The sequence below is a fragment of the Barbus barbus genome (genome assembly GCF_936440315.1).
Source record: "Barbus barbus genome assembly, chromosome: 13".
NCBI classification, from domain to species: Eukaryota; Metazoa; Chordata; class Actinopteri; order Cypriniformes; family Cyprinidae; genus Barbus; species Barbus barbus.
Window position 1 is genome coordinate 13263781 of NC_136741.1, and position 22481 is coordinate 13286261.

A 22481-nucleotide genomic window follows, 5' to 3' on the forward strand; every position below is an offset into this window, starting at 1 on the left:
CTTCCTTATTTAACACACTAAGAGAGACATACAAAATGTGCCGATCAGCAATGGGAGGACTCTTATTTTTCTATAGAGGACTTTTATTTAAGCCATAAGCAATGGTTTACAGTTAAAAATGTCTTAATGGATTTGTTTATTGGAAACACAGTTTTTCACTTCACAAGACATTAATCGATTGACTGGAGTCATGTGGATTACTTGTGGATTATTTTGGTACTTGTATGAGCTGTTTGAACTGTGATTCCAATAACACACATTCATTGCCGAGGATCCATTGGTGTGCAAGTGATGTATTACTATTTATTTATTTATTAAGTTTTTTTGCCTCAGGGAATGTGCATTTTCAGTAAAATTTTTCATTTTTGGTTGATCTATTCCTTTAAAGGGGAATACAGTTAAATCGATTGGCTTTTAATAAAACTTGAAAAGATTTTTGAAAATGTTGCTACATGACTCAAGAAAACATAAAGGCCTATGGCATTCCCTTTTGCCAAAAACTTCAACATTCATAATGCACTTTTGATTTTGTGCTGAGTCTCTCTTGATTCAACTGTCTGTGGGCAGGAATAAAAAAAAAAATGTGGAAGTTTGATGTCATTTTAACAAAAGCCCTGGAGCTGTCAAAAGTCCATTGGATGATGCAAATGACGTGTAACACAGAGAAAAAGTACACTTTGTTCATTTACTTGTACTTCCAACATTGTAACTATACAAAAAGCTGGTTGGCAATCTGCAAACAGTGCATATTAGTATAATATCAATCATAGTTCCATTCCATATTACTAGTGATGCACCAATTTTTTTTTTTTTTTTTTACTGAAACACAAAAACCAAATATTAAATTTTTCATGAAGCCGGTAACTACAAAAAAAAGTCTGGGTCATGTTCTCAAGTGATAAATTAAACCAGTCATGGTAAAGAAATTTGATAGCGAATTTTCATGTTATTTGCACAAAATAGATACAAAATGTATCATCTTAGAAGCGATAACATCATCGTTTCAGTCAATGATTTCACCCCCCATTTCATCCGAAAATGTTTTTTGTTGATTTTTGTTGTTTTAAAATGAACCGCATATGTGTATGCTGGTGTATATTGATTTTGGAGCAAGTAACAGACATATACTTTTGGTAATTATTAAATGTCACAGAGCACTTCAACTTCCTGTGATGTTTAAACAACACCTGTATGATGAGAGCAGCCACAATTTGGAATCTTTTGTAGGAAACTCATGATAGTAGGAAACAGCTCAACTGCTTTCTGCTTGTAAGTGAGGCACAAGATCAGCCCATAGCGTGACACATGTTCTGATAACAGAGACTAATTTATAGGAAACAGATTTGAATGCAGAGGAATCTCTCCAGTGAGTCACTGCTGGAAGACTCTGGTTTGGGAATAGAGCGGGAACACTGGAAGTGCTTTCTGTAAGCTGAGAGAGATGGACAGAGTGGGAGAGAACTGGCAGAGAGGACAGGACAGGACACGGATTGTCAACATCCACCCTTCCTTTGCAGACCGCCTCTCGGAAGGATTTGCAGTGACTTTTTCAAACGATTGGCAGTTAGCGCCTGGAAAGGCGGCTCAGGTCCAAGAGCAAATCACTCCCCTCTATTATTCCCAGAATCGGAAGTGTCCCATTCCACATTACAAGCAGGTACGGAAATGGACCTGTTAACTGCTTTGGTTTGTCCTTGTGAAAAGCATCTGGCAGAGAATGAAAGCTAATCACGACCGGTTGTTTAGAGAAAGACGCTTGCTCTGATGGGTCTGGAGGTGGGGCGACCCAAAGTGTTTGAGATGATGGCAGGATGGTGAGAAAGAAAATGCATACATGAGGTCATATGCGAGAACATCTGTGTCTGATTGCTGTCTCTCTCAGAGGGTTCACGTTTTTACAGCATCACGTGCGATGTTGACATTAGGATTTCCTCAAACATTTTTGGGTGTTTGTGGGCCAAATTTCACACTTCTGTCCCTTGTGAATGCCTAATAGTCATGAACGAACATATTTTAGCAAGTATTGTTTTAGGAGACAAAGGCAGTTTAAGTCGAGTGCTTATGGGACCTTCATCTAAATGTTTATTTCATATAATGCCTTCCTTCCCTGTTGCTTTGTGTTTTTTATTGGTTGAGACAAAATATCACTTTACCAATAAAAAAGTTAAAGTTTATTATAATATTATAACCATTATGATTTTCTGTAAAGCTACTTTGAAACTGTGTATTGTGAAATGCACTGTATAAATACATTTTACTTGACTACTGATTACTTCGTTATATAATGTTTTTGTAAATGATTCAGATGTGTACACTCCCATGTATGCACAGCATCAAAAATGTAAAATTACAGTGTTACTTGATGGCTATAAGACATGACAGAGTCATTGGGTTTTCTTTGCTTGAAAACAGTAGACATTTTTTTCAAAACCCTATAAAAGCAACATGCTAAGTACATTTATGAACTTGTATTTTAAACTAGACCCCCCCCCCCCCTTTCTTCAATGCAAACACTCTTATTTGTCATTGACTCACACACATTTACATTTCTTGCACACTCTATTTGAGTTTGTGTGTGTGTGTGTGGATGTACATTGTCTGTGCTCTACAATGTGGGTTTAGAGGTTTATTCAGTATAATAGCATTTTAAATAAACAGTCCTTGCTTGGAACAGGCTCTGCTTTGTTATGTGGCTGATAGTTGCAGCCCAAGCCAGAGAAGGCAGCTGTCATATATCTGTGCAAACACTGAGTTCGGAAATTGAGAATTATGTCACTGGAATGGCAAGCTTGTGTGAGGGGAACCGGCAGGCAGGCCTGTTTTCCCATGAGTCCACTGCTGCCAGTAGAGAGTAACTGAATTGTTACGAGAGTCTGAAGCTAAATCGTACCTTATGTTTGGGGCACTTGCTTCTGTCTGTTATGTCTGTTTTTCTTTGACACTCTCGATTACTTTGTTTTTCTTCTCCTGCGTTAATCTGATGTATGTCCCCTTCAGATGATGCTCTTCATTATTTCAGTGGCTTTGTCCACATTTGTGGTCTCTGGACCTCCTGTTGGACACGCTAATTTTCTCCTACCACACGCGCTGCCTCAAGTTAAGCCATATGTGACACAGTTCTCTGCTTCTGAGGCCTGGAGCAACATGAGCGTGCAGCTTTGACGGTCTCAGCTCAAATAAGTCAAGTCAAGTCAAGTCACCTTTATTTATATAGCGCTTTTTACAATGCAAATTGTGTCAAAGCACTGCACAATATCACAAAAGGAAAATAATGTGTCAATAAGTTTATAATAATGTCCTTAAATTATTTAAAAGGACAAATAAATAATGTCCTTTTAAATAATGTTATGGGTTCAATATAAGCTGTAAACGGTTCATCTGTTTTACCATCACGTTGTTTCAAACTCATGACTTTGTGTGTGTGTGAAACAAAAAGGGACATTTTGAACTCTTGTTTTTATGTTCTTTCTCCATGAAATTGCAATGAACAAAATTTTGCAATAAACAAAATTTCAGAAAGGACATAAAAGCGCTATAAAAACCAGAGAAACGGATTGAATTGACATCCACCACAGCTCTCCTTTGTGTTTGAGAGTTCATCAGAGTATAGCATTCTTGTTACAGTAAAAGTAGAGATTTTCACAAGATGTTTTTAAAGGGATAGCTCACCCCAAAACTAAAATTATTTCATTATTTCCTTAAGTTAGAAATTATTTTGAATATTTTTTTTTCCATTACAGTTGTGCTCATAAGTGTGCGCACATGTAAACTTATGAGCACAACTATTACACTTTGTGTCTGTTTGTGTCTATGTAGTAAGTGTCTATTACACTTACTACATTTTTTATTTGTTTACTTTTTTCTTCTTTGAAACTCATATTTTGTCTGTTTAACATTGTATATTACTGTTGTACTGTATACTAGTAGTTACAACTGTTAATAGAGCTTAACTATTAATTCTGAAAAAGAAAAGTGAAAAACATTCACTTTTTGACCTCTGGCTGCATCTGTCATTTTTGACCATAATCAAAGCTCTGCTGCCAAACTGGCTTCCATCCTTCAGAAATGTGTTCAGATCTCTTCAGAGCTGCCAGATTAATACTCATGAACCTGTTCCTAGTCTGTATCGTAGCCAGGAAACCTGCACCTCCATCCAACCGTGCCTCTGGCCAGACCACTGCGGTCATCAGTGTGTTCTCTCCCATCCTTGTGGAAAAGCCTCAAAGTTAGATATAGCATAACAAATACACTTTAAATTAAATTATATAAAATATAACTCATAAAACACATCATCTCCTTTCACTTTCACTTATTCTTTACATGGAGCCAATCTGTGGGACATATTTTTGCTCTATAAATCTACAGGTCAGGGTAAACAATCTTAAATGTGACCCTGGACCACAAAACCAGTCATAAGGGTCAATTTTCCGAAATTTATTTATACATAATCTGAATAAATAAGCTTTCCATTGATGTATGGTTTATTAGGACAATATTTGGCCGAGATACAACTATTTGAAAATCTGAAATCTGAGGGTGCAAAAAAATCTAAATATTGAGAAAATCGCCTTTAAAGTTATCCAAATGAAGTTCTTAGCAATGCATATTACGAATCAAAAATTAAGTTTTGATATTTACAGTAGGATATTCACAAAATATCTTCATGGAACATGATCTTTACTTAATGGCCTAATGATTTTTGGCATAAAAGAAAAAGTTTATTTTGACCCATACAATGTATTTTTGGCTATTGCTACAAATACACCCCAGCGACTTAAGACTGGTTTTGTGGTCCAGGGTCACAAATATTGTTGTTACACAGAGAAAGATGTGATTTCTACACACATGCTTGTGTTTCCATCCTCCTTATTCACATGTGTTTAAATGGAAATGAATGGAACACCAAAGTCTGCTTTGACCGCACATTCACCCATGATAAAATGACTGTAATGCATTTCAAAATATGCCTTGATCTGCGGCTCTTAGTGGTATTGTGTTTCCATTGGTGTTTTTTGGCTTCATTTTGGGTCTTGATTTATATCTTGTTGTACCTATCAGCTGACACGACACATTATATATATATATATATAACCTTTGGTACTTGCACTCTTTCCACCAATAACAGTAATGCTGTGAGTGACGGCTGTTTTGGCTTCTGTATCAGAGTCTGAAATGTGTTGGAGATTCTTCTTCATCAGGCTTCATCAAAACCGCTTGTTGCACAGTGGAGCAAGGCTTATTTGAGTTGGCAGGCTGATGGCAGCAAGCAGAAGAAAAAACGTACAACTTCCCGTTTCTACTGAATTACATCCAGCTCGCTGCTGCTAGGTATTGAAATTCTGTCAGTAAGCGGCTCGTTTTTACATTCGTGGTTTCTGTTCAAGTGTGTGTTCTGCTCTACCTCAAAGTCCCTACAGGTCAACCTGTTCACTCCCTCTCCTTTTTTTCTGCCTCTTTCTTTTTGTCTTCAACCATTTTCTCATTAATCTCTCTTTTCTTTCCGTTTCATTCTTTCCTTTTATTTCTCACTCTCTGCTTCATTTCTTTCACTCATTCTCTTTCTACTCTGGAAAGAGCCTTTCAGCAAGGTTAGTGTTTTTAGAGCAGGACGGAGGGAAGCCACACAACTAGATCTGCATTAAAGCAAAACGGCCAATTGACTTTCTATTTAATCATACATTATATTGTATTGAACGTCCATGGTATTTTGTGCTTCAGTTAACTTTTTTCTTTTAATTTTTTAATTTTGTCAGATACTGCATTTTATTTTATTTTTTTTGCTCTGCAGTTCACGTTCTGCTCGTTTCAGCTTCTTAAAGAAAATTAGAAGATTCCGTTCAGATGGCAGTCTTCTCAAGTGTGTGATACAAAGTTAATGTACCAATGCTCATAATAGATTTACACTTAAAAATGGGTTTGGAAAATCTCAAAGGATTCTCATCAAACTCAAAGCTTTAAACTCAGCACACTGCATCATGCATTTGTTTTTTTATTTTACATGTTGCCCCTCTCGTATGTATGAACAAGTTCAATAAGCAATGTGGAACATGCAGTTTTGTTCCATGTTGCATTGTGATAATACACTGTGATAATAAATAAAAAATATGGCTACAGCTTTTCATTCATAAAAATTGTCTTGAGTGAGAATTTCCAGGAATACAGTGAAATAAAGTTAGTTGCAGGTTGCTTTGGTGACAGAGGCTGATGGCTACAACATATTGTCCTGGGAAATTCTAAATGGCACATTTCCCAGTGATGTTCAGCCCCTACTCTCTTATATTTTCTAGGATAAAACAGACCTCATAAAAATGATTTTATAGTGGATTAGTTCCAGAACTCTGAAACAGACTGAAAAACACTGCAAATCATGATACAGATGGTTAGTTATTCAAGTACAGTAGCACAGGTCTAGCGATGGGTACAGTATAATGTAAACTGTGAATTCAATACATTTTAAATTTTTAATCGAAGGTCCAGTTTTAGTTTAAATAAAAGATAAATTTGTTAAATGCCATATTTGTGACACATTGTGTCCTGATCCCACTCCCAAAACTCTCCTGTCTCTTTCTACTTCTGAATACAATTCTAAAATCACACTGAGTGTGGAATTATGGCATTCATCAGAAGGAGCGAGTCTGTGTCTGTATCTCTTCAGATCTGTTACATTTCCTCTCAGAAAGTGGATTATAAACTTTCCTCCTACTTCCAGGAAATCTGAAACTGTTTCTGTCTGAATATTTTAGTAATTTAATTTAAGTAGTAATTAGAGGTCCAAGCACCAAAGCTGCTGGAATGAGTTGTGTTTGTACTGATTTTCTTCTTCTTTGTTTATTTTTTTTGCTCTAAAAGAGTTTGTCAGAAATCAGAAATCGCAGAGACCCCAAAATCAGTAGTACAGTGTGTACTGTATACATACACTATATATCCTTTGGACACTATAATAAGCAGATTTACACTTTTGAAATCACTCTAATGCCACTTGGAATACAATATATAAAAAAAATGTTTCCTCTGAACCCTTGCCCTGAATTAAATGGTTAAATGGATCTTATCTTATATAAATAAAATATTTACCTAGAAAAACAGCTGCTTCTTTTTTTTTTAAACTCGCCCCCATTGTTTGATTTCTAAGACTTTTCATATGTGTCACCTAGAGATGGTAATGAATTTTTTTTTTTTATAATTTCACAGAAACAAGCCAGTTTATTTTTTGATGAGACTGCTAATGACTAAAGTCCACACAAAGCAAAAATGTGTTAGACATATAGACAAAGGATGCAAGCATTTGATCAAAAAGTGAAAATTTGGTTTACGTTTTCTATGGTGCAAGTGCTATCTTGAACTTGACAACCTTCTAAAGATGCCAAATTTCACCAATTTTGTTGAACTAGGGGGCGCTATAACTTAAGAAAACCTTAAATCTGTGCAACAAAAAAAACTTGATCCACAACAATTGTAGCCACATGGTCTGTTCTTTCAAATTTTCCAATTGTGGTCCAGCCTGCTTGGACACAAGTTGTTGCCACTTGTGGCTATATTTTAATAGTAATTGCACAGATGTCAGCAAACATAGACATACTAATACAGTCAATAAGGCCTCAGTTGGTGTGCGGTTTAGCCACAGCTACCAGCACACACAAACCACACATTTCTGGCCACTATAAATCCCTCACACACACCACAAAACGACAGCAGGAGAATACTTTCACATGTCACGTGCTGCACTCTCTCTCTAGGATCATGCATACTGAGACTGTTTTTAATGTTTGTATTGCATTTGCAAGTCTTAGAAGTAATTATGAATAATGATCTTGTGTATTTCAAAGATCATTGATGACCTTGCTCAACTTGATCTTGTGAACTGACTTGGCTTATGTATTTCAGAAATCATTGATGACCTTGCTCAGCTTGTGGACAAGACGGACAGCCGCATCAAAAACGAGACGCACAGAGTCAAGCTGTTGGACACCAAGTCTGCTTCCTGTGGTGAGTTTTCTGCCTCTGTAGAGCCACTGAAGCCCTGGTTTTATGTACTCTGCATCAAGAGCCCGGCAACAATAAGCCTGTCCATCGTTCAGATTTACGGCCATCTCTTTTTCTGTGCCTTCTCTCCTCTCTTCTGCTTCTAGTGCAATCTGCAGAACTGAAAGGATTTAAGTCTACTGCCTGTAAATGGCAAAGTCAGATCTGTACATTATGGTCGGTCATTATGGTGCTGTGAGCTCTTACAGGCCCATCTGCATATGATCTGTGTGTTTGTTATTGGAGCTGCAGTAAAGGTGAGATCAGGCTGAGACATTTAGAGAGGTCATTTACACAGATTTCTGGGAAGTTCTGCAAGACATTATACAGTATTTTACATCTGTATACTTCAGAGTACTTTCTTCTGTGATCTCATTTTGTTAGTCTGATGTTAAAGAGAGAAATCACCCAAAATTACAATTTATTTCATTATTTAGTAATGTCATTTCAAAACTTGTTTCAAACTTGTATGATTTTCTTCTGTGGAGCACAAAATAATAATATTTATTTAATAATATAATATTTTAGTGCACTCCTGTTTTTTTGCACTCTCTGTTTGTGCTTCATTTCTGCTCACTCGGTTTCCACATGCACTCGTAACATTAAACTGTATATTGCTATAAGCTGTATTGCCTCATCCTATAACAATCTATTGATATATCATAGAAACTCTATATTCCACCCAGCCCAACTCAGAAGGGCGTTTCACACTGTGCTTAACCCCGGGTTATCATTATTCTAAACCCTGCTTTTAATCCTGGGTATAGGTACGTTTCACTCTTGTAATTTAGATGCAGTGTTAGAATGTTATGGCTAGATGCTTAGCAACAGACACCCAATCATGTGCCTCATATTCACATGCTTTGGACAGTCACGGAAACACTGTGCGTTGTCAGTATTTGAGGGGAAAAATGTCAAAAGGTGGCAGATCAAATGCGTCAACTGGCGTGACAGAGACAAAATTTCATTCTTATATTTATAGTCAGAAAAATCCATTGAGGAAAAACTTGATAGTACAGTCAGCAGTATATAATATGAGGATGTGCAGTGCTAGAGCCTTTTATGTAAACAAGTTGTGTCCCGCATTTGTCTCCTTAATGAAACTGACACTGCAAATAAGAACTTTAAGACCGGGTTTAGGAATCATTTTATGAGCATTCCATTTGTTAACTCTGGGTAAATTATGAGCAGTGTATAGCAAGATAACTAAGGATTCTGTTTACCCGGGTTTAGAATGACCCAGGGTTGACTAGTTCAGTGTGAATCACTCGGTGATCTCAAGCTTTCACATGACTTTAGGACACGGAATATACAGACATGTATAACTTAAGACATATAGTCTTCCACATAGGAGGAGTTATTATATAGCATTTATTTCGTTTTGAAGCTTTGTAAGCTCCCCAGTCTGCATTTATGTAAATGCAGGCAAAAGAACGACCAGTATGCAGTGTTTAAATTTCCGTGTGTGTGTGTTTGGAACGACATTGGGGTTGAGGAAATGATGACAGAAGTTTAATTTATGGGTGAACTATTGCTTTAAATGCTTTTTCTGTGATGTGATCAATGACTGCAGCCTCTCAGGTTTTGTGCACGCCAGCCATGTCTGGACCGCTTAAATCATTTCATATGTGGTAAATGTTCAAGCATGTCTGCATACTTGAGCAGCAGACAAAATATCTGTCTTCATTAAGCTCTTCATTAAACGAATACTCCCCCCAAAATCCTTTGATTATTTACTCACCCTCATGTTTGTATTTCAGCAGAATATCTAAGCTGCTCTTTTCTGTGCCGTGAAAGTGAACTGTGATCAGGGGTTGTCAGACCTGAAGCATCTGGAATTGACATAATGAATATAATTTATAAAATATTCTTTGAATATTTCAGAATATTAGTCTGTTCCTCACACAACGCTATCATATGGCTTCAAAGGCTTATTTTTTCTGGATCTTGAATATTCAATATATATATATTGCATAGTTTTCAAAGAGCAGCTTAAACAGTCTGCTAAAGATAAAAAGATAAAATCCTACTTCATCTCATGTTTGTTCCATGCCATAAGGGTTTGAAACAACATAATGGTGAGTAAATGTTGGCATGTGCTCAATTTTGGGTGAACTAACACTGTAATGCTGGTGTCTTTGGGGAATGAGAGACGTTCAACAAATCTGCTCTGACTACAAACCTTTTTGGTTATTTGTTATTTGCTTTGGATGCTATTTGCAATGCAGTAAACTGATTTTCATGTTTTAGAGCTTTTTTGCAGAGAAAGTCATGTAAGAGCTTCAATGCACAGAATTGCTAGTTTAGAGCTTCTAGGAACACTAATGCTGTGTTTAGTGCAACTAAGCAATTGAAGAGAAAGCAAGGCCACAGATGCTGAAAAGCTTCTCAGTGAGAGAAAGTTGATTTATGCAATTTTCAGAGTAAAGCTTAACACATGAAAGATGTTTATTTCTCATGAAATGTAATGTTAATTGCGATGCAGAAGGCAGATTTTATGTGTTAGAGCTTTTTTGCAGAGAAAGTCATGTTGGAGCTTCAATGCACAGAATTGCTAGTTTAGAGCTTCTAATAACACAAATGCTGTGTTTAGTGCAACTAAGCAAAAAGAGAAAGCAAGGCCTCAGATGCTGAAAAGCTTCTTTCTCAGTGAGAGGAAGTTGGTTTATGCAATTTTCAGAGTAAAGCTTAAGTACATGAAAGAGATTTCTTTCTCATGAAATGTGATGTTATTTGCAATGCAGTAAACTGGTTATACACTTGACAAATGTTGAACATGGCATATAATTTTTTTTTTGTCATTGCTGTTGACAGGTAGATGGTAGAGATTTTATTTCCAGAAATGTTCTGTATCTCAAATGATATCAAGACAATATTTTTTTAATTAGCTTTTTGTAGATATGAAATTGGTCATGAATTCATTTTTATTATGGTCATGAGCATGTGAAGGGTGTGAATAATAAAACCATTAATTTTTCTATTATGAGAGCCAGTTTGACTACGTCACTCCTAATTGTCTAATAAAGATCCATCTTGATTTGTCCTGGGAAATAAATGCATTGCAGCGCTTGGTCCTGCTCCTCTAATGTCACACAATTCCATTTGTTTGTCCAGAGGACTCTACACACTGAAGTTTGTTTGCAGATCCCAGAGCCGGAGGCCAGAGTTGCAGAGTTTTGCATTGATTCTCTTTCTCGCTCCTTTATTTCTCTACCCCTCGTCTTCTCGTCCTGTGTCTGCTTTTAACACCTAAGCATATTCATGTATTCAGTGAAGGGGGGGTTGATGAATGGAAAAATTCCTCACTGCCTTGTCGTCCGTACCCCACTTTTTTTGGTCTATTCTTTCAACTTGTGTTCCCTGACTCACTTCACTCCTCACGTTTCCCAACTTTGTTTGACATTTGTCTTTGTCTTGTGGAAAAAAATGTTGAAAAATAACATGCCACAACACTTTTAAAGCTGTCTGATCATTCTCTTCTGTGGGAATACCATGTTTATAGAGTATCTCTCTCCTGTATTTGTCTTATTTTCGGACTATATGGGTGTTCACATTATGCTGTTTGTTCTAGAAGAGGATATTTTGCATATAATATCAGTTGTTCTGTTGTATCTGTAAGTGTCTTCTAATTTTCTAGCTATTGTCTATTTGAGATTACTTTTTTATTTTGTTGTGTATAATCTATAAATTGCCTTTACTGACAAAAATCTTTCTGACCGTAAACATTTGAATGGTAGTATATAGATATAGACCGTATGACTTCATGTTTACGTCAGATTTTAGTACTGCAGTCAAATGCCGAAATAATAGCCAAATGTGTCGTCATATTGTAATGTATGAAGTCTGATGTTATTTCATTCACGTAATTAGCTTTTAATTTGTTTACATTCTACAGCCAAATACTTTACAACTGTCCTCTTTGGAAAGATGAAAAAATGGCTATTAGGAACAACATTGATAGGCAGAGGGAAATTATCTGGTCAGAAAACTGAGTAAAATGAAGTTGAGGCTTATGTTTTGAGTCTTCAAGCCCCTGAATATGACAAGTTGAAGTTTAGATCCTCACAGGTCTCTCTTTCTCCCTCGGCTTTGATTTTAAATAAATAAAGGACAATTGGGAAGAATGTGTGTCCTTTGTTCTGCCCCCTGGGTGGCCACACAGGTCTTCTGCCCTCTGTGCACACTAATCTATTTGTCATTGGGGCAGCGTGATTGGGTTACAGAGCTTATTTGATGACTTCTAGAACTGTGACAGTTTGGCAGAGGTGAAAAAGAGGAGCAAATAGACAAGCCTGGGTGTGAAGCTCACTTTAAAGCGTAGAAGTCTGACAGTGTGAATGATGGTTTGTTTTACAAAACGTTCTTTAGGCTGATTTAAATCTGAATGACATTTCACTATTTGGCATTTAATATAGAAAAGATCATTTTCACTTGGAGAGTAAAACTTTTTCCTTTCATCTTGTAAAATGTCTTTCTACAGGTTTACCAGCTCAGTGGAGATTGAAAGACCTTTTTTTTTCTTTTTGGTGATATTTCACTTCTCCTGCCAATTTTATTTTAAATAAATGTGGAATTTTCCAGTGGGATAGGGGTCTGTTCTCAAAAAATCTGACATTGTTCCTTGTTACAGTCAAAATTATTTCCTCACTCACACCCTGCCCGCAGCAGGCTTTGGTAGGTCTTTTTTTTATATAATACCAGCTTAAGTTAGTTCAGCACAGCTTCCTTTTGCCCTGTGCCTCAGTGCAGGCCAGCTGGCACTGTGATCTCCACTGGGAACACACAGCCGCCGAGCCAAACTATGAGAGAAATGTAAACTAAAGTACTGAATCAGGCTGCAAATACAGTACCAGCCAATGTCCATGACGAACAGCGCATATGTCTAAAATCCTGTCTGATTAGCTGAGATAAGCATGTTTTGAAAAGACGTGACAGATGATGGCGCATCTGCTATGTTAGAGAGTTTGCACAAACAAAGGAAGCACTGAAGTTAGGCACGCTTGAGACAAGCAGAAAATGTGTGTATTGAAAAAATGTATATGGGTGATCTGAGAGTAACTTTTCTAGGATGAAAGGTGAAAATATATTGTCATTCTAGTTTAATGGATACATTTTATAACAGTAGCTGTAAGTGTTTTTATTATGTCTCATTATTCACTTAAGAATAGGAAAGGTGCAATTTCCCCAAATTCCCAGATTTTATAACAAATTCTAAATTCATTAATTATTATCAAATGTTATGTTAAAATCAGGAACATTTTGGACTTTTCATATTAACAAAATATGTTGAGTTAATTTGCCATTTATATGTATTATTTTTTTAAATTTATTTTTATTTTTTTTGTTTAATAACACAGAATTGCTGTCTGTAATATGTCATGCTTTTTATTTCTAGATCAGAAATGTAATTTTAAGAATTTTAAATCGCAGTCTGAGGTGTAGCTATTGTATCAGATAACATTAGCAAACCAGTCAGTATTTGAACATTTTAATTCAGAAACATACCTAAATTGTGTTATCCAATAGACTTGGTTGAGGATTTAAAAATGTTAAGATAAGATAAATATTTTAACATTGACTCGAAAATAGTTTTTACAAATTTCAAGAGATCAGATTTGCTTTAAATGAATCACCCTTAGATTAAATATGACAGTTGCTGATACAGATGCCTGCTGTTAGATGTTGCAATCAGTGTCATTGTAATGAAAAGCAATTGGCAGCACTTAACAAAGTATGTTATTTTATTAAAGCACTAACAAAACACACCCATATTCAATATATCTTTAAATGCATTAGTAATAAATTATTCAAACTTTTGTTACAAGCCTAGCTGTATTAACTGTAGGCTTACCTTATAAACAAAACTAAGTGGGGTATCTAATGTGTAATGCTCAGTCACAGTTCATAGTTGTGGTTTTATTGACATTTCACAACTTCAAACGGGTCTCGTTTTAGAGTCGGAACTATCAGCTTTGTAAAAGCCGATCTATAACACATGTCAGAATGTTCTGGTTGATGTCAGTGACTCACAGGGGATGAGACATCCTCTCTGACACCTTCGTGGAATTCCTCTAGTGACACGGAGTATATGAGAAATTTGACTATCGGAAGGATTAATGAAAGGCAGATGCATCGCTGAAAGTTTCACCACGTTTTGTTTGTCATTCTCACCATCATTTAGTGTTGATCTTGAGTTTGAACTAAACACAGGGCTAAGAGCCCCATCTAGGAGACATTACTGTGTTTATTTTAATGAGTGATCATTGAAAAATGCAAATAATGAATGGAATAAAATGAATAAACTATTTAAATTATAGTTAGGCATTTTTGAAGTGTTTCAGGAAGTCAAAAATGTACGTTATAGTTTGTCTGAGAAACAGATCGTAGTCACAGAATATAAACAACAGCTTTATGAAGTTTCTGCGGTGTGGCTGGTAGGGGATGCACATGCTAAAGATCAGTCATGTGTTTTTGCATGGCAAATGATGAATTTAAATGTGCACACACACAACTATTCACTGTTGGGGCATCTTCTACTCAAAAAGCGTGAAGTTGTTCATTCATTCAGTTGTTTTGTGTGTGTTTTTCGATCAGGAATGCTGGTGGTGATTGTTCTTCTCCTCATCGCCATCATTGTCGTGGCTGCTTGGTAGACTTAATGAAGAGGAAGTTTCTGAAGAGAAGACAGCACATATACAGACTCCCGAGACTATTAGAAAAACTGTCTTTGAGGTGAACGAGAGATACTGTTTATGTAAACACACATCTACTGTATAAAACCCTCTCCTGTCCCCTTTTACATTTCTGAAAGTAATGGAACCCATGACTGGGATAAAGCCAAGGAATGGACCACTATGGAGAACTAAAATTCTTAGCTCCTCAGATAATGATCAAAGTAGGATTCGGAATGGAAAGAAAAATAGAAAAGAGCTTTGAAAGGTTTTGAATAGTATTATGAAAATAACCATGAGATGCTCCAAGGGGGGAAAACCTATTTAAATTATTTGTTTGGCAGTGAAGAAAATGATCCGTATCCAACTTGTAAACAAGGTCTGAGTCACAGAGCAATGCAAAATATATGTATATACAGTATAATTAAAATGTATTATCTCTTAACTTCTCTTTCATTATCCACTAAGCTACATTTACAGTTCAGATTCTATTTTGTAAGTAAGAAAAAATTAAAGGATTTTGTCATTACAGCTTGGTCTCAGCTGTTTTGTTGGTATAATTTAAATTTTAGTGCTGCTAATTTGTCATGTTAGGTCATATTTCCTAAAATCTTTAAATAAATATTTTATATATATATACCAAATTTAAATGAGAGGGGGGGGAAAAGAAAAGGCACACTAGTAACGTTTTGAGATTTTATTCCAAATGAATGCTGAATGTTGTTCTACCAGGTTGGTGTTCAGTAGTTATCTTCCCCTCTGGATTTTAATCACAACCATCTAAACAACCACAAACTGTAAAAAAGAAAAAAAAAGAAAGACATAAAAAAAATCCACAATGTCTTGTCATTAAATATTTTCTTATAATAACCATAATATATTAGTATGCACTGTAAAACAATATTGCAGACGTCTTGTATTTGCCACAGCTAAATTTACAATTCATAATATGAACAAGAAGCAATGTATGTAAGGTCTGCTGGTAATGTCAAATACAGGAGCCATGTTTCCACTGCTGCGAAAAGTAAAAACTGAACATAAATTTACATCATTGAAATAAAAAGTGTGCACTAAGATACTGAGTGCCAAACAAAATACATTTACATGTGCTGTTACGAATATTGTTTGTAACCGGTAAATACAGCATATGTATAAATATCTGTATGTCATACATTGTGTACATTTACAAGAAATAATCATTGAGTAAAGATAATTACTGCACACGTAAACCGTTCATCAAATCCGACTTTTTTTTTTGGTATTTGGTGCTGAAATTATCAGTTCTTGCAGTTTTTTTTCTTAATGATCTGTGAAGGACTGACCACACAAGCAAATGTTAAATGACCCTCAAAGATCAGTGGAAAAGCTCTCATTAGTAACAAAATAAATGTGTGTGTGTATGAGCAGCGTTTCTCACAGTGAAGAGAATTCTCTATTGTAGTGAAACATTACTGTACATGCATTCCTACATTCACAGATGCTAAATGGACATGGAAATGTTTAAGGAGAGATGCCGTTGCTTTACAAAACTAAATACTAGTTAATGAATACTAGCTAAAGGTAATTCGTACACTTCTAAATACTGTTTTACACACAAGGAAGAATACTAACTATACACACCATTCCTACAACACTTCCAGGACTTACGGAAAGGCCTGTTTATACAGTGGACTCGTCGCACTGACGTTCTGTTTTAACAAAAGGACATCATCATCCATGTCTGGACTATAAACTATTGAATCAGAGCATCAAATGGAGCAAGAAATGCTGTTTGTATTTAGAGTCATCTACCTCAATCATCATGTCTTATACAAAAATATACATGGTGGTTTTATTCCAAGTTCAAAAATAATTGTAAACGCATGCTAATAATTTTAGGATTTGTACAAGCATGCTATTACATTTTTATAGATCCTAAATCAGTTTGCAACACTTGTGTGTACAGATTTGTTTTTCTTGTTGTAAAGAAGTTGTGGCATGATTCACAACACATGGCTTAAACAGAAAAAAGAAAAGTAGTGTATTTGTGTCTGTTGCACTACTTTAAAAATGTACAAAGCTTATTTTCAGCAATTGTTTTTTACCTTAGAAACGGTGAACTCTGGGCCGCTGACAATAAAAAGGGAATCAGAAACATGTACATTGAACAGAAACTTTGATTTGCGTTTGTTGTGCATTTGCTGGGACAGTTTCAGAGTCTGTAGTGGTCTGGGTACAAACCAGCAGCACCAGTCTTCAAAGGTTAGTAGTGTTATATGAAATATACATGTTACACTGTACAAGAGCTTTTCTGTGTTGTCCTTTTCATTTTGTTTGCATCTGTATTCAATGAAAAAAACGCTCAATGAAAATTGCAACAATTGAATGAATAATTATAAAAAATAATATGCACAAATATATGCATACAGTTGTGTGATTTTCTTGGAGGTTGTTACAAAGCCATTCTTTTTAAAATACTTTTTTTAGACCTTGAAAAAAGAAGATTTTAAATTGGCTGAAGAAGAGCAAATTAGTTTTGATATGTGTCATATAAAAAAATCCTTCCCGAAAACATAATTATGAAATCTCTGAAATGTTGGCATCTCAGATGCCATCATGTTTTATGCATAAGTTAGCGCATATAAATTTTTTAAATGCAAAACTCATTCATTTTTTTTGTTTTGATTTTTTATCTTTGCTAATGACGAGGCATGCTGAAGGACTATTCCTATATATATGTATATATATTTTTGCTCTAAAAAATGTTCTCACATTTTTTTAAGTATCAATCCTAAATCCCTAGGTTGTTTTAGAATATTAAATATGGCTTAATATGATTCTCAACCAGACTGAAACCGTCCAAAATGGATCTGAAAGCCATTTAACATAAAATGCCTTTCTTTATGCTGAACACAGGTGCAAAATTGGCAAACAGCAAACAAATCTTGAAGGAAACAAATAAGAAATGAAAACTGCATCGTGAACTCCTTCACACATGTTCCTATTTAAAAAAAGTTAATATTCTCTTCATGCCTTTATTCAAAGCAGCGATGTTTAGTCCCTCTTTTTCTTCTCTTCCTTTCCCTTATGATCTTTTCATCCACCACAGGTCTGTTGTTTCTCTGTCCAGCTTCTGATAACCACCTCTTTCCTTTTCCCCTCACTATGCTTTCTTGCATTTTCCTTTCTTCTCCCGCTGCTGAAACTTCCGGAGTCTTCGAGCCCAAGTGTCCCTCCATTGAATGACCAGACTGCCCTTGTCTGCCACCACTCCGCTCTGTCCAGGGGAATCCTCATCATTGCCCAGCAGCAGGTACTTTTTGCCGGGCTTGATCTTTGGGCACTTGCAGGCCACGTCCTTTGCTCTGACCCACAAAAACTGATCCCCCCTGCGGATTCGGCTTTCTCCCTGTTTGTAGACCGAGATGATGTTGACGGTGAACTTCCACCACTCGCCGGCTTTGTCTGCCTTTAGGATGTGGACCTGAACAGCTGGTACAAAAACAGAAAATAGAAAACAGAATTCGCTACTTTTCCAGAATTAATACAGATGGGTGGCATTGTATTTTAAGCAGTTTAAACAGTGTTCTTTTCAAACAAAAATATGTAAAACTTTAAAAACGTTAACATTTAAAACTACTTTAGACAAAGTTAAGAAATTAGAAATTACATGGAATATTTTTGTACTTTTTAAAATTAATAGCAGGACCACTGAAATTAATATTTGAAGGAAAAAAAGGAAGAAAAAATGCTAAACATGTTTAAACTTGACATTTGGCCGTTTGCACAACATACAAATTGATGTTCATTTATGTACACAATGAGCCCTGAAAGTCTCAGAAAACTAGTGGAAATGTTTCCATTTTGCATATTTCTAATTTAATACAAATGTTTCCATTACAAATTCTTTTATTTGCATAATTTACGTGAAAAGTTGTAAAAATTTCAGAATTTCTATTTGTGACCCTGGACCACAAAACCAGTCTTAAGTCGCTGGGGTATATATGTAGCAATAGCCAATAATACATTGTACAGGTGAAAATGATCGTTTTTTCTTTTATGCCAAAAATCATTAGGAAATTAAGTAAAGATCATGTTTCATGAAGATATTTTGTAAATTTCCTACCTTAAATATATAAAAACTTATGACTGGTTTTGTGGTCAAAATCACATTTGATTTTGATTTGTGGCCTAGATATAAACGGCTAAATTATTTCTTCTTTTTTTTTTCTGTTCATTTCCAGGTTTAAATTAAATTTTAAATTATAAATTTTGTGTGTGGTCTTAGACTTTTGGATCCCACTGCATACATAAATTTTATCCTATAATCTGTGTTGAATAAATGAATGTGCACACACTGCGCCATCGAAATGCTGCAATACACTGCTCCCGTGTGCCTAAATTTACAGCCACAATTGAAATGATAGTTCAGCCGTGGATTCAGAGTCTGGCTCTAATTCTGGTTAAGTCATTTGAATCGTCTCAGTTGCCTCAGCAATGCAGGTCAACCTTCAGTTTAAAGTGCTTTCAAATAAAGCATGTAACTCAAACCCCGTCGCAGTTTGAGATTCCTTGCAAGTGTGAATCCTCAAAATCTGCTTAAACTGCCTGTAGATTCATGCTGTTCCCCTTTCATTATTAATAGCCTTCAAAGTGCTTTGTAAGGTGACTTTGACAAAAAGGACCAGCAAAACAGGCAGATCTAATTTCGTCTGCATAATGTTTTGCGCTTGGCTAAAGACTGAGGCTGTATCATGCAGGCTAATGATTGGTGATCTATGTATCTCTCTATTTACATTTTTACATACACGTCACTGCACACATTTACATGTCACTGGACCCATATTAAGTAGTTTTTTCCACAGATATACAACATTTAATCCCATTATACAAACATTTTGCTTGTAACAATTCACGATTTTCACAAGTTTCCTTTTACAGGAACATTTACAGGAATCAATTTATATCTTGCGCCACACAGCATCCCACTAGACCCAGTTTGAACTTCTCATTTATATCAGGTGCCAGGATGTGCAAAGTTCTTTAATAGCTAAAAAGGAGATTAGAACAGACCAACTGCTTCAAATGTGTTTTGATTAAATTAAATTGCAACATGTCTGTGTTTATTTAATGGGGGGGGGGGCAATAGAAAGAAGGAAATTCTGTCATTCTCACCCCCGTTTCAAAACTGTGCCATTTTGTTTCTTCTGTGGAACACAGAAGGTAAATTTTTGAAGAATGTTCTTGCAGTTCTCTTACATGTAATTGAAAGTAAGTCGGTGAATTAAAGTGGTTCATATGATTTGTTAATAACATTCCACATATTCTGATGCTGTCGATAGCTTTGTGTAAGTTAAATTTAAGCTGTTCTCTAAAAACTTGATACCTAGTCTAGCTCTCCTTAGCTTGTTTCTAAGAGGTGCAGCAATGTGCGATTTATGAACTACTCATTCTTTGGAGCCAGATTTTTTCAGTTGAATGATTTGTTCAAGAATTTACTCTTCTAGCTCTCAAGCTCATTCCTTAATGATTCACAGCAGATAACAGTTTACTGGAGAGGATGGTTATTAAGAAATAACGACTAATTTTGATTAGTTTCCCACATAAAATTGACTTCAGAATTGTTTTTTTTTTGTTGTCATTTTTTAGATTAAGCCTTATTAACCAGGATATTCTTCAGAAAGTCATCTTTTTTGTTCTGTATAAGAATAAAATAAAATTGGAACAACATGAGGGTGAGTACTGTAAATGATGACTATTATTATTCCTTTCGCCAAAATCATCACAAATGAAATTTATTAAACCTTTAACTTTGTCAATGTCACCATTTGGAAAGGTGGAAGTCATTTATCTAGTGACTGCAACATGTCACAGCTGTGGTCAGGATTCCTGTGGTGTTTTATGGGTAATGTGCCAGTGAGGCATAAGGCTGTAAATATAATGCCACAAAGGGCCTGATTCCCCTATAAGTCTTTTAGATGTCTCCATCTTCAAGTTCAATACCATTTCCAGCCATTTCCCCCCATGCTGCTGTAGCATAAAGCCCCCCTGATGCTCGAGAAGGCAGAAGGAAAGTGGATTAGGTTTAATGCTCAGAATGTGGGAGTTTATCCTAGATTGTTCACTTTTCTGTAAAGAGGGAGCTGGCCGGCTCTCCGTAACTGAGGACAACTGTAAATTGAATTCAGCGGGGGACCATATTATCTGGATAAATTCTTAAATGAGTATTAAATGAGTAATGGCAGTGTAGAAAGGAGAACATGCAAAGCCGGTCTGCAGGAGGTGATGGCATTGAGTATTCATCACATAAGATGCAGCTACCAATGTGTGCCAGACTTTCTCTCTACACTGCAGGGATCCCCTGTGTTTTTCACTTTCAATGTAACTGAGTTTTTTATATATATATATATATATATATATATATATATATATATATATATATATATATATATAAAAAAGTGTTCTTGAAGGCTACAGTTCCATATATGTATCAAATCATGTCTTTAGGTGAAACGTTTTCAATTATTGTTACATTTATCACATACCATCTTTACAGCCTGTGCATTAATTATAAAAGCAGTTTTTGTAGTTTAATTGTATCCAGCTCAATTAAACTATAAATATATGCATATAAATATGGGTCAATGACAATGCTCATTTCTTTCTGGCTATTAATTTATTTTAAAAATGCATGCCATTCATACAGTGATTAGAATAAAACTCTTCTTATATGATGCAAGTTTCCTGATAACATAATGAAATAGTTCAGGAGAAAAAACCTACTATGATGTATATTAATGCTTAAAAACCAAAGTAATGTTGTGCACACAACATGCAGAACTATACAGGAAAAAAATTATATATATATATATATATATATATATATATATATATATATATATATATATATATATATATATATATATATATATATACACACACACACACACACAGTAAGTCTCTTAATAATATATATATATATATATATATATATATATATATATATATATATATATATATATATATAATTTTTTTTTAATGACAAGGCAAGGTTAGTTTAGTTTGTAAAGTGTCATGTGGTACAATTTCCCCAAAACATAATATTTATAAATAAATGATCCACGATATTTGATATTAAAACAAATATATATCAAATGTGTACACTCGCATATATTCAGTGTGCGAGGAAAATATGTGCTAAAAAAAAACTTTTTCTTGATAGTTAAATTACATTTTTAATGATTTTAGTCATTACATTTAAACCTTGAAAATGATTTGAATGGTTTTAAACTAATTTAAAACCATATGAAAACACCATTAATACATTTTGTTTCTTGTCAAATGTGTGTTTTGTTTTTGTTTTTAATTGTGGACACTATTAATTGCCATTGACCCATATAATAACTATATCAAAGATCATGGCAAAATGTTTTTGTATTAGAGTATGCATTTTATTAATGTTCAAAAATATTACAATAATACCTACCTATATCATCTATATTGTAATTTATTCACCATCAATAAATGACCTATGCTGACTGAAATGAATCAAAAGAGCTGTTAAAATGCTCTGGCTGTTATTAAATCTGCTAAGCTCTTTAAGTTCCACGGGGTCTCGCTTGACTGATGAAACGGCCCCACCTCTGTAGGAGAGGGGCTGTACATCTGCTCCTTTTCATGGACAAGAGAGGGCCTGCTGCCCCCAGGAATGCAGGACAGGGACATGCTCTTCCATTAATGAGGATATCTGTGAGCACTTCGGTCCCTTCTGCCCGTCACACTGCCATGGCTTGATCCGCTTTGGGCTCA

At 35.3% G+C, this 22481-nt stretch overlaps 2 protein-coding genes across 3 annotated transcripts in view; one reads left to right on the plus strand and one right to left on the minus strand.

Moving 5' to 3' along the window:
* LOC306879647 (syntaxin-8-like) overlaps positions 1-22481 on the plus strand; it is a 104676-nt gene that overhangs the window by 46217 nt on the left and 35978 nt on the right. Inside the window, exons 7-8 of one of the 2 annotated variants that reach the window (XM_079432786.1) lie at positions 7885-7986; positions 14617-15492. In XM_079432786.1, coding sequence (XP_079288912.1) covers positions 7885-7986; positions 14617-14675 — 161 coding nt within the window. In that variant the 3' untranslated portion in view covers positions 14676-15492. Of the gene's footprint in view, positions 1-7884; positions 7987-14616; positions 15493-22481 lie in introns of those variants that run through there. The other variant, XM_079432785.1, reaches the window with a different exon arrangement.
* The window catches only part of LOC306879646 (netrin-1), a 68282-nt gene continuing 61177 nt past the window's right edge, over positions 15377-22481 (minus strand). The window contains exon 6 of the mRNA XM_079432784.1: positions 15377-18164. Within this exon, the coding sequence (XP_079288910.1) occupies positions 17836-18164 (329 nt within the window). The 3' untranslated portion in view covers positions 15377-17835. The remainder of the gene's footprint in view (positions 18165-22481) is intronic.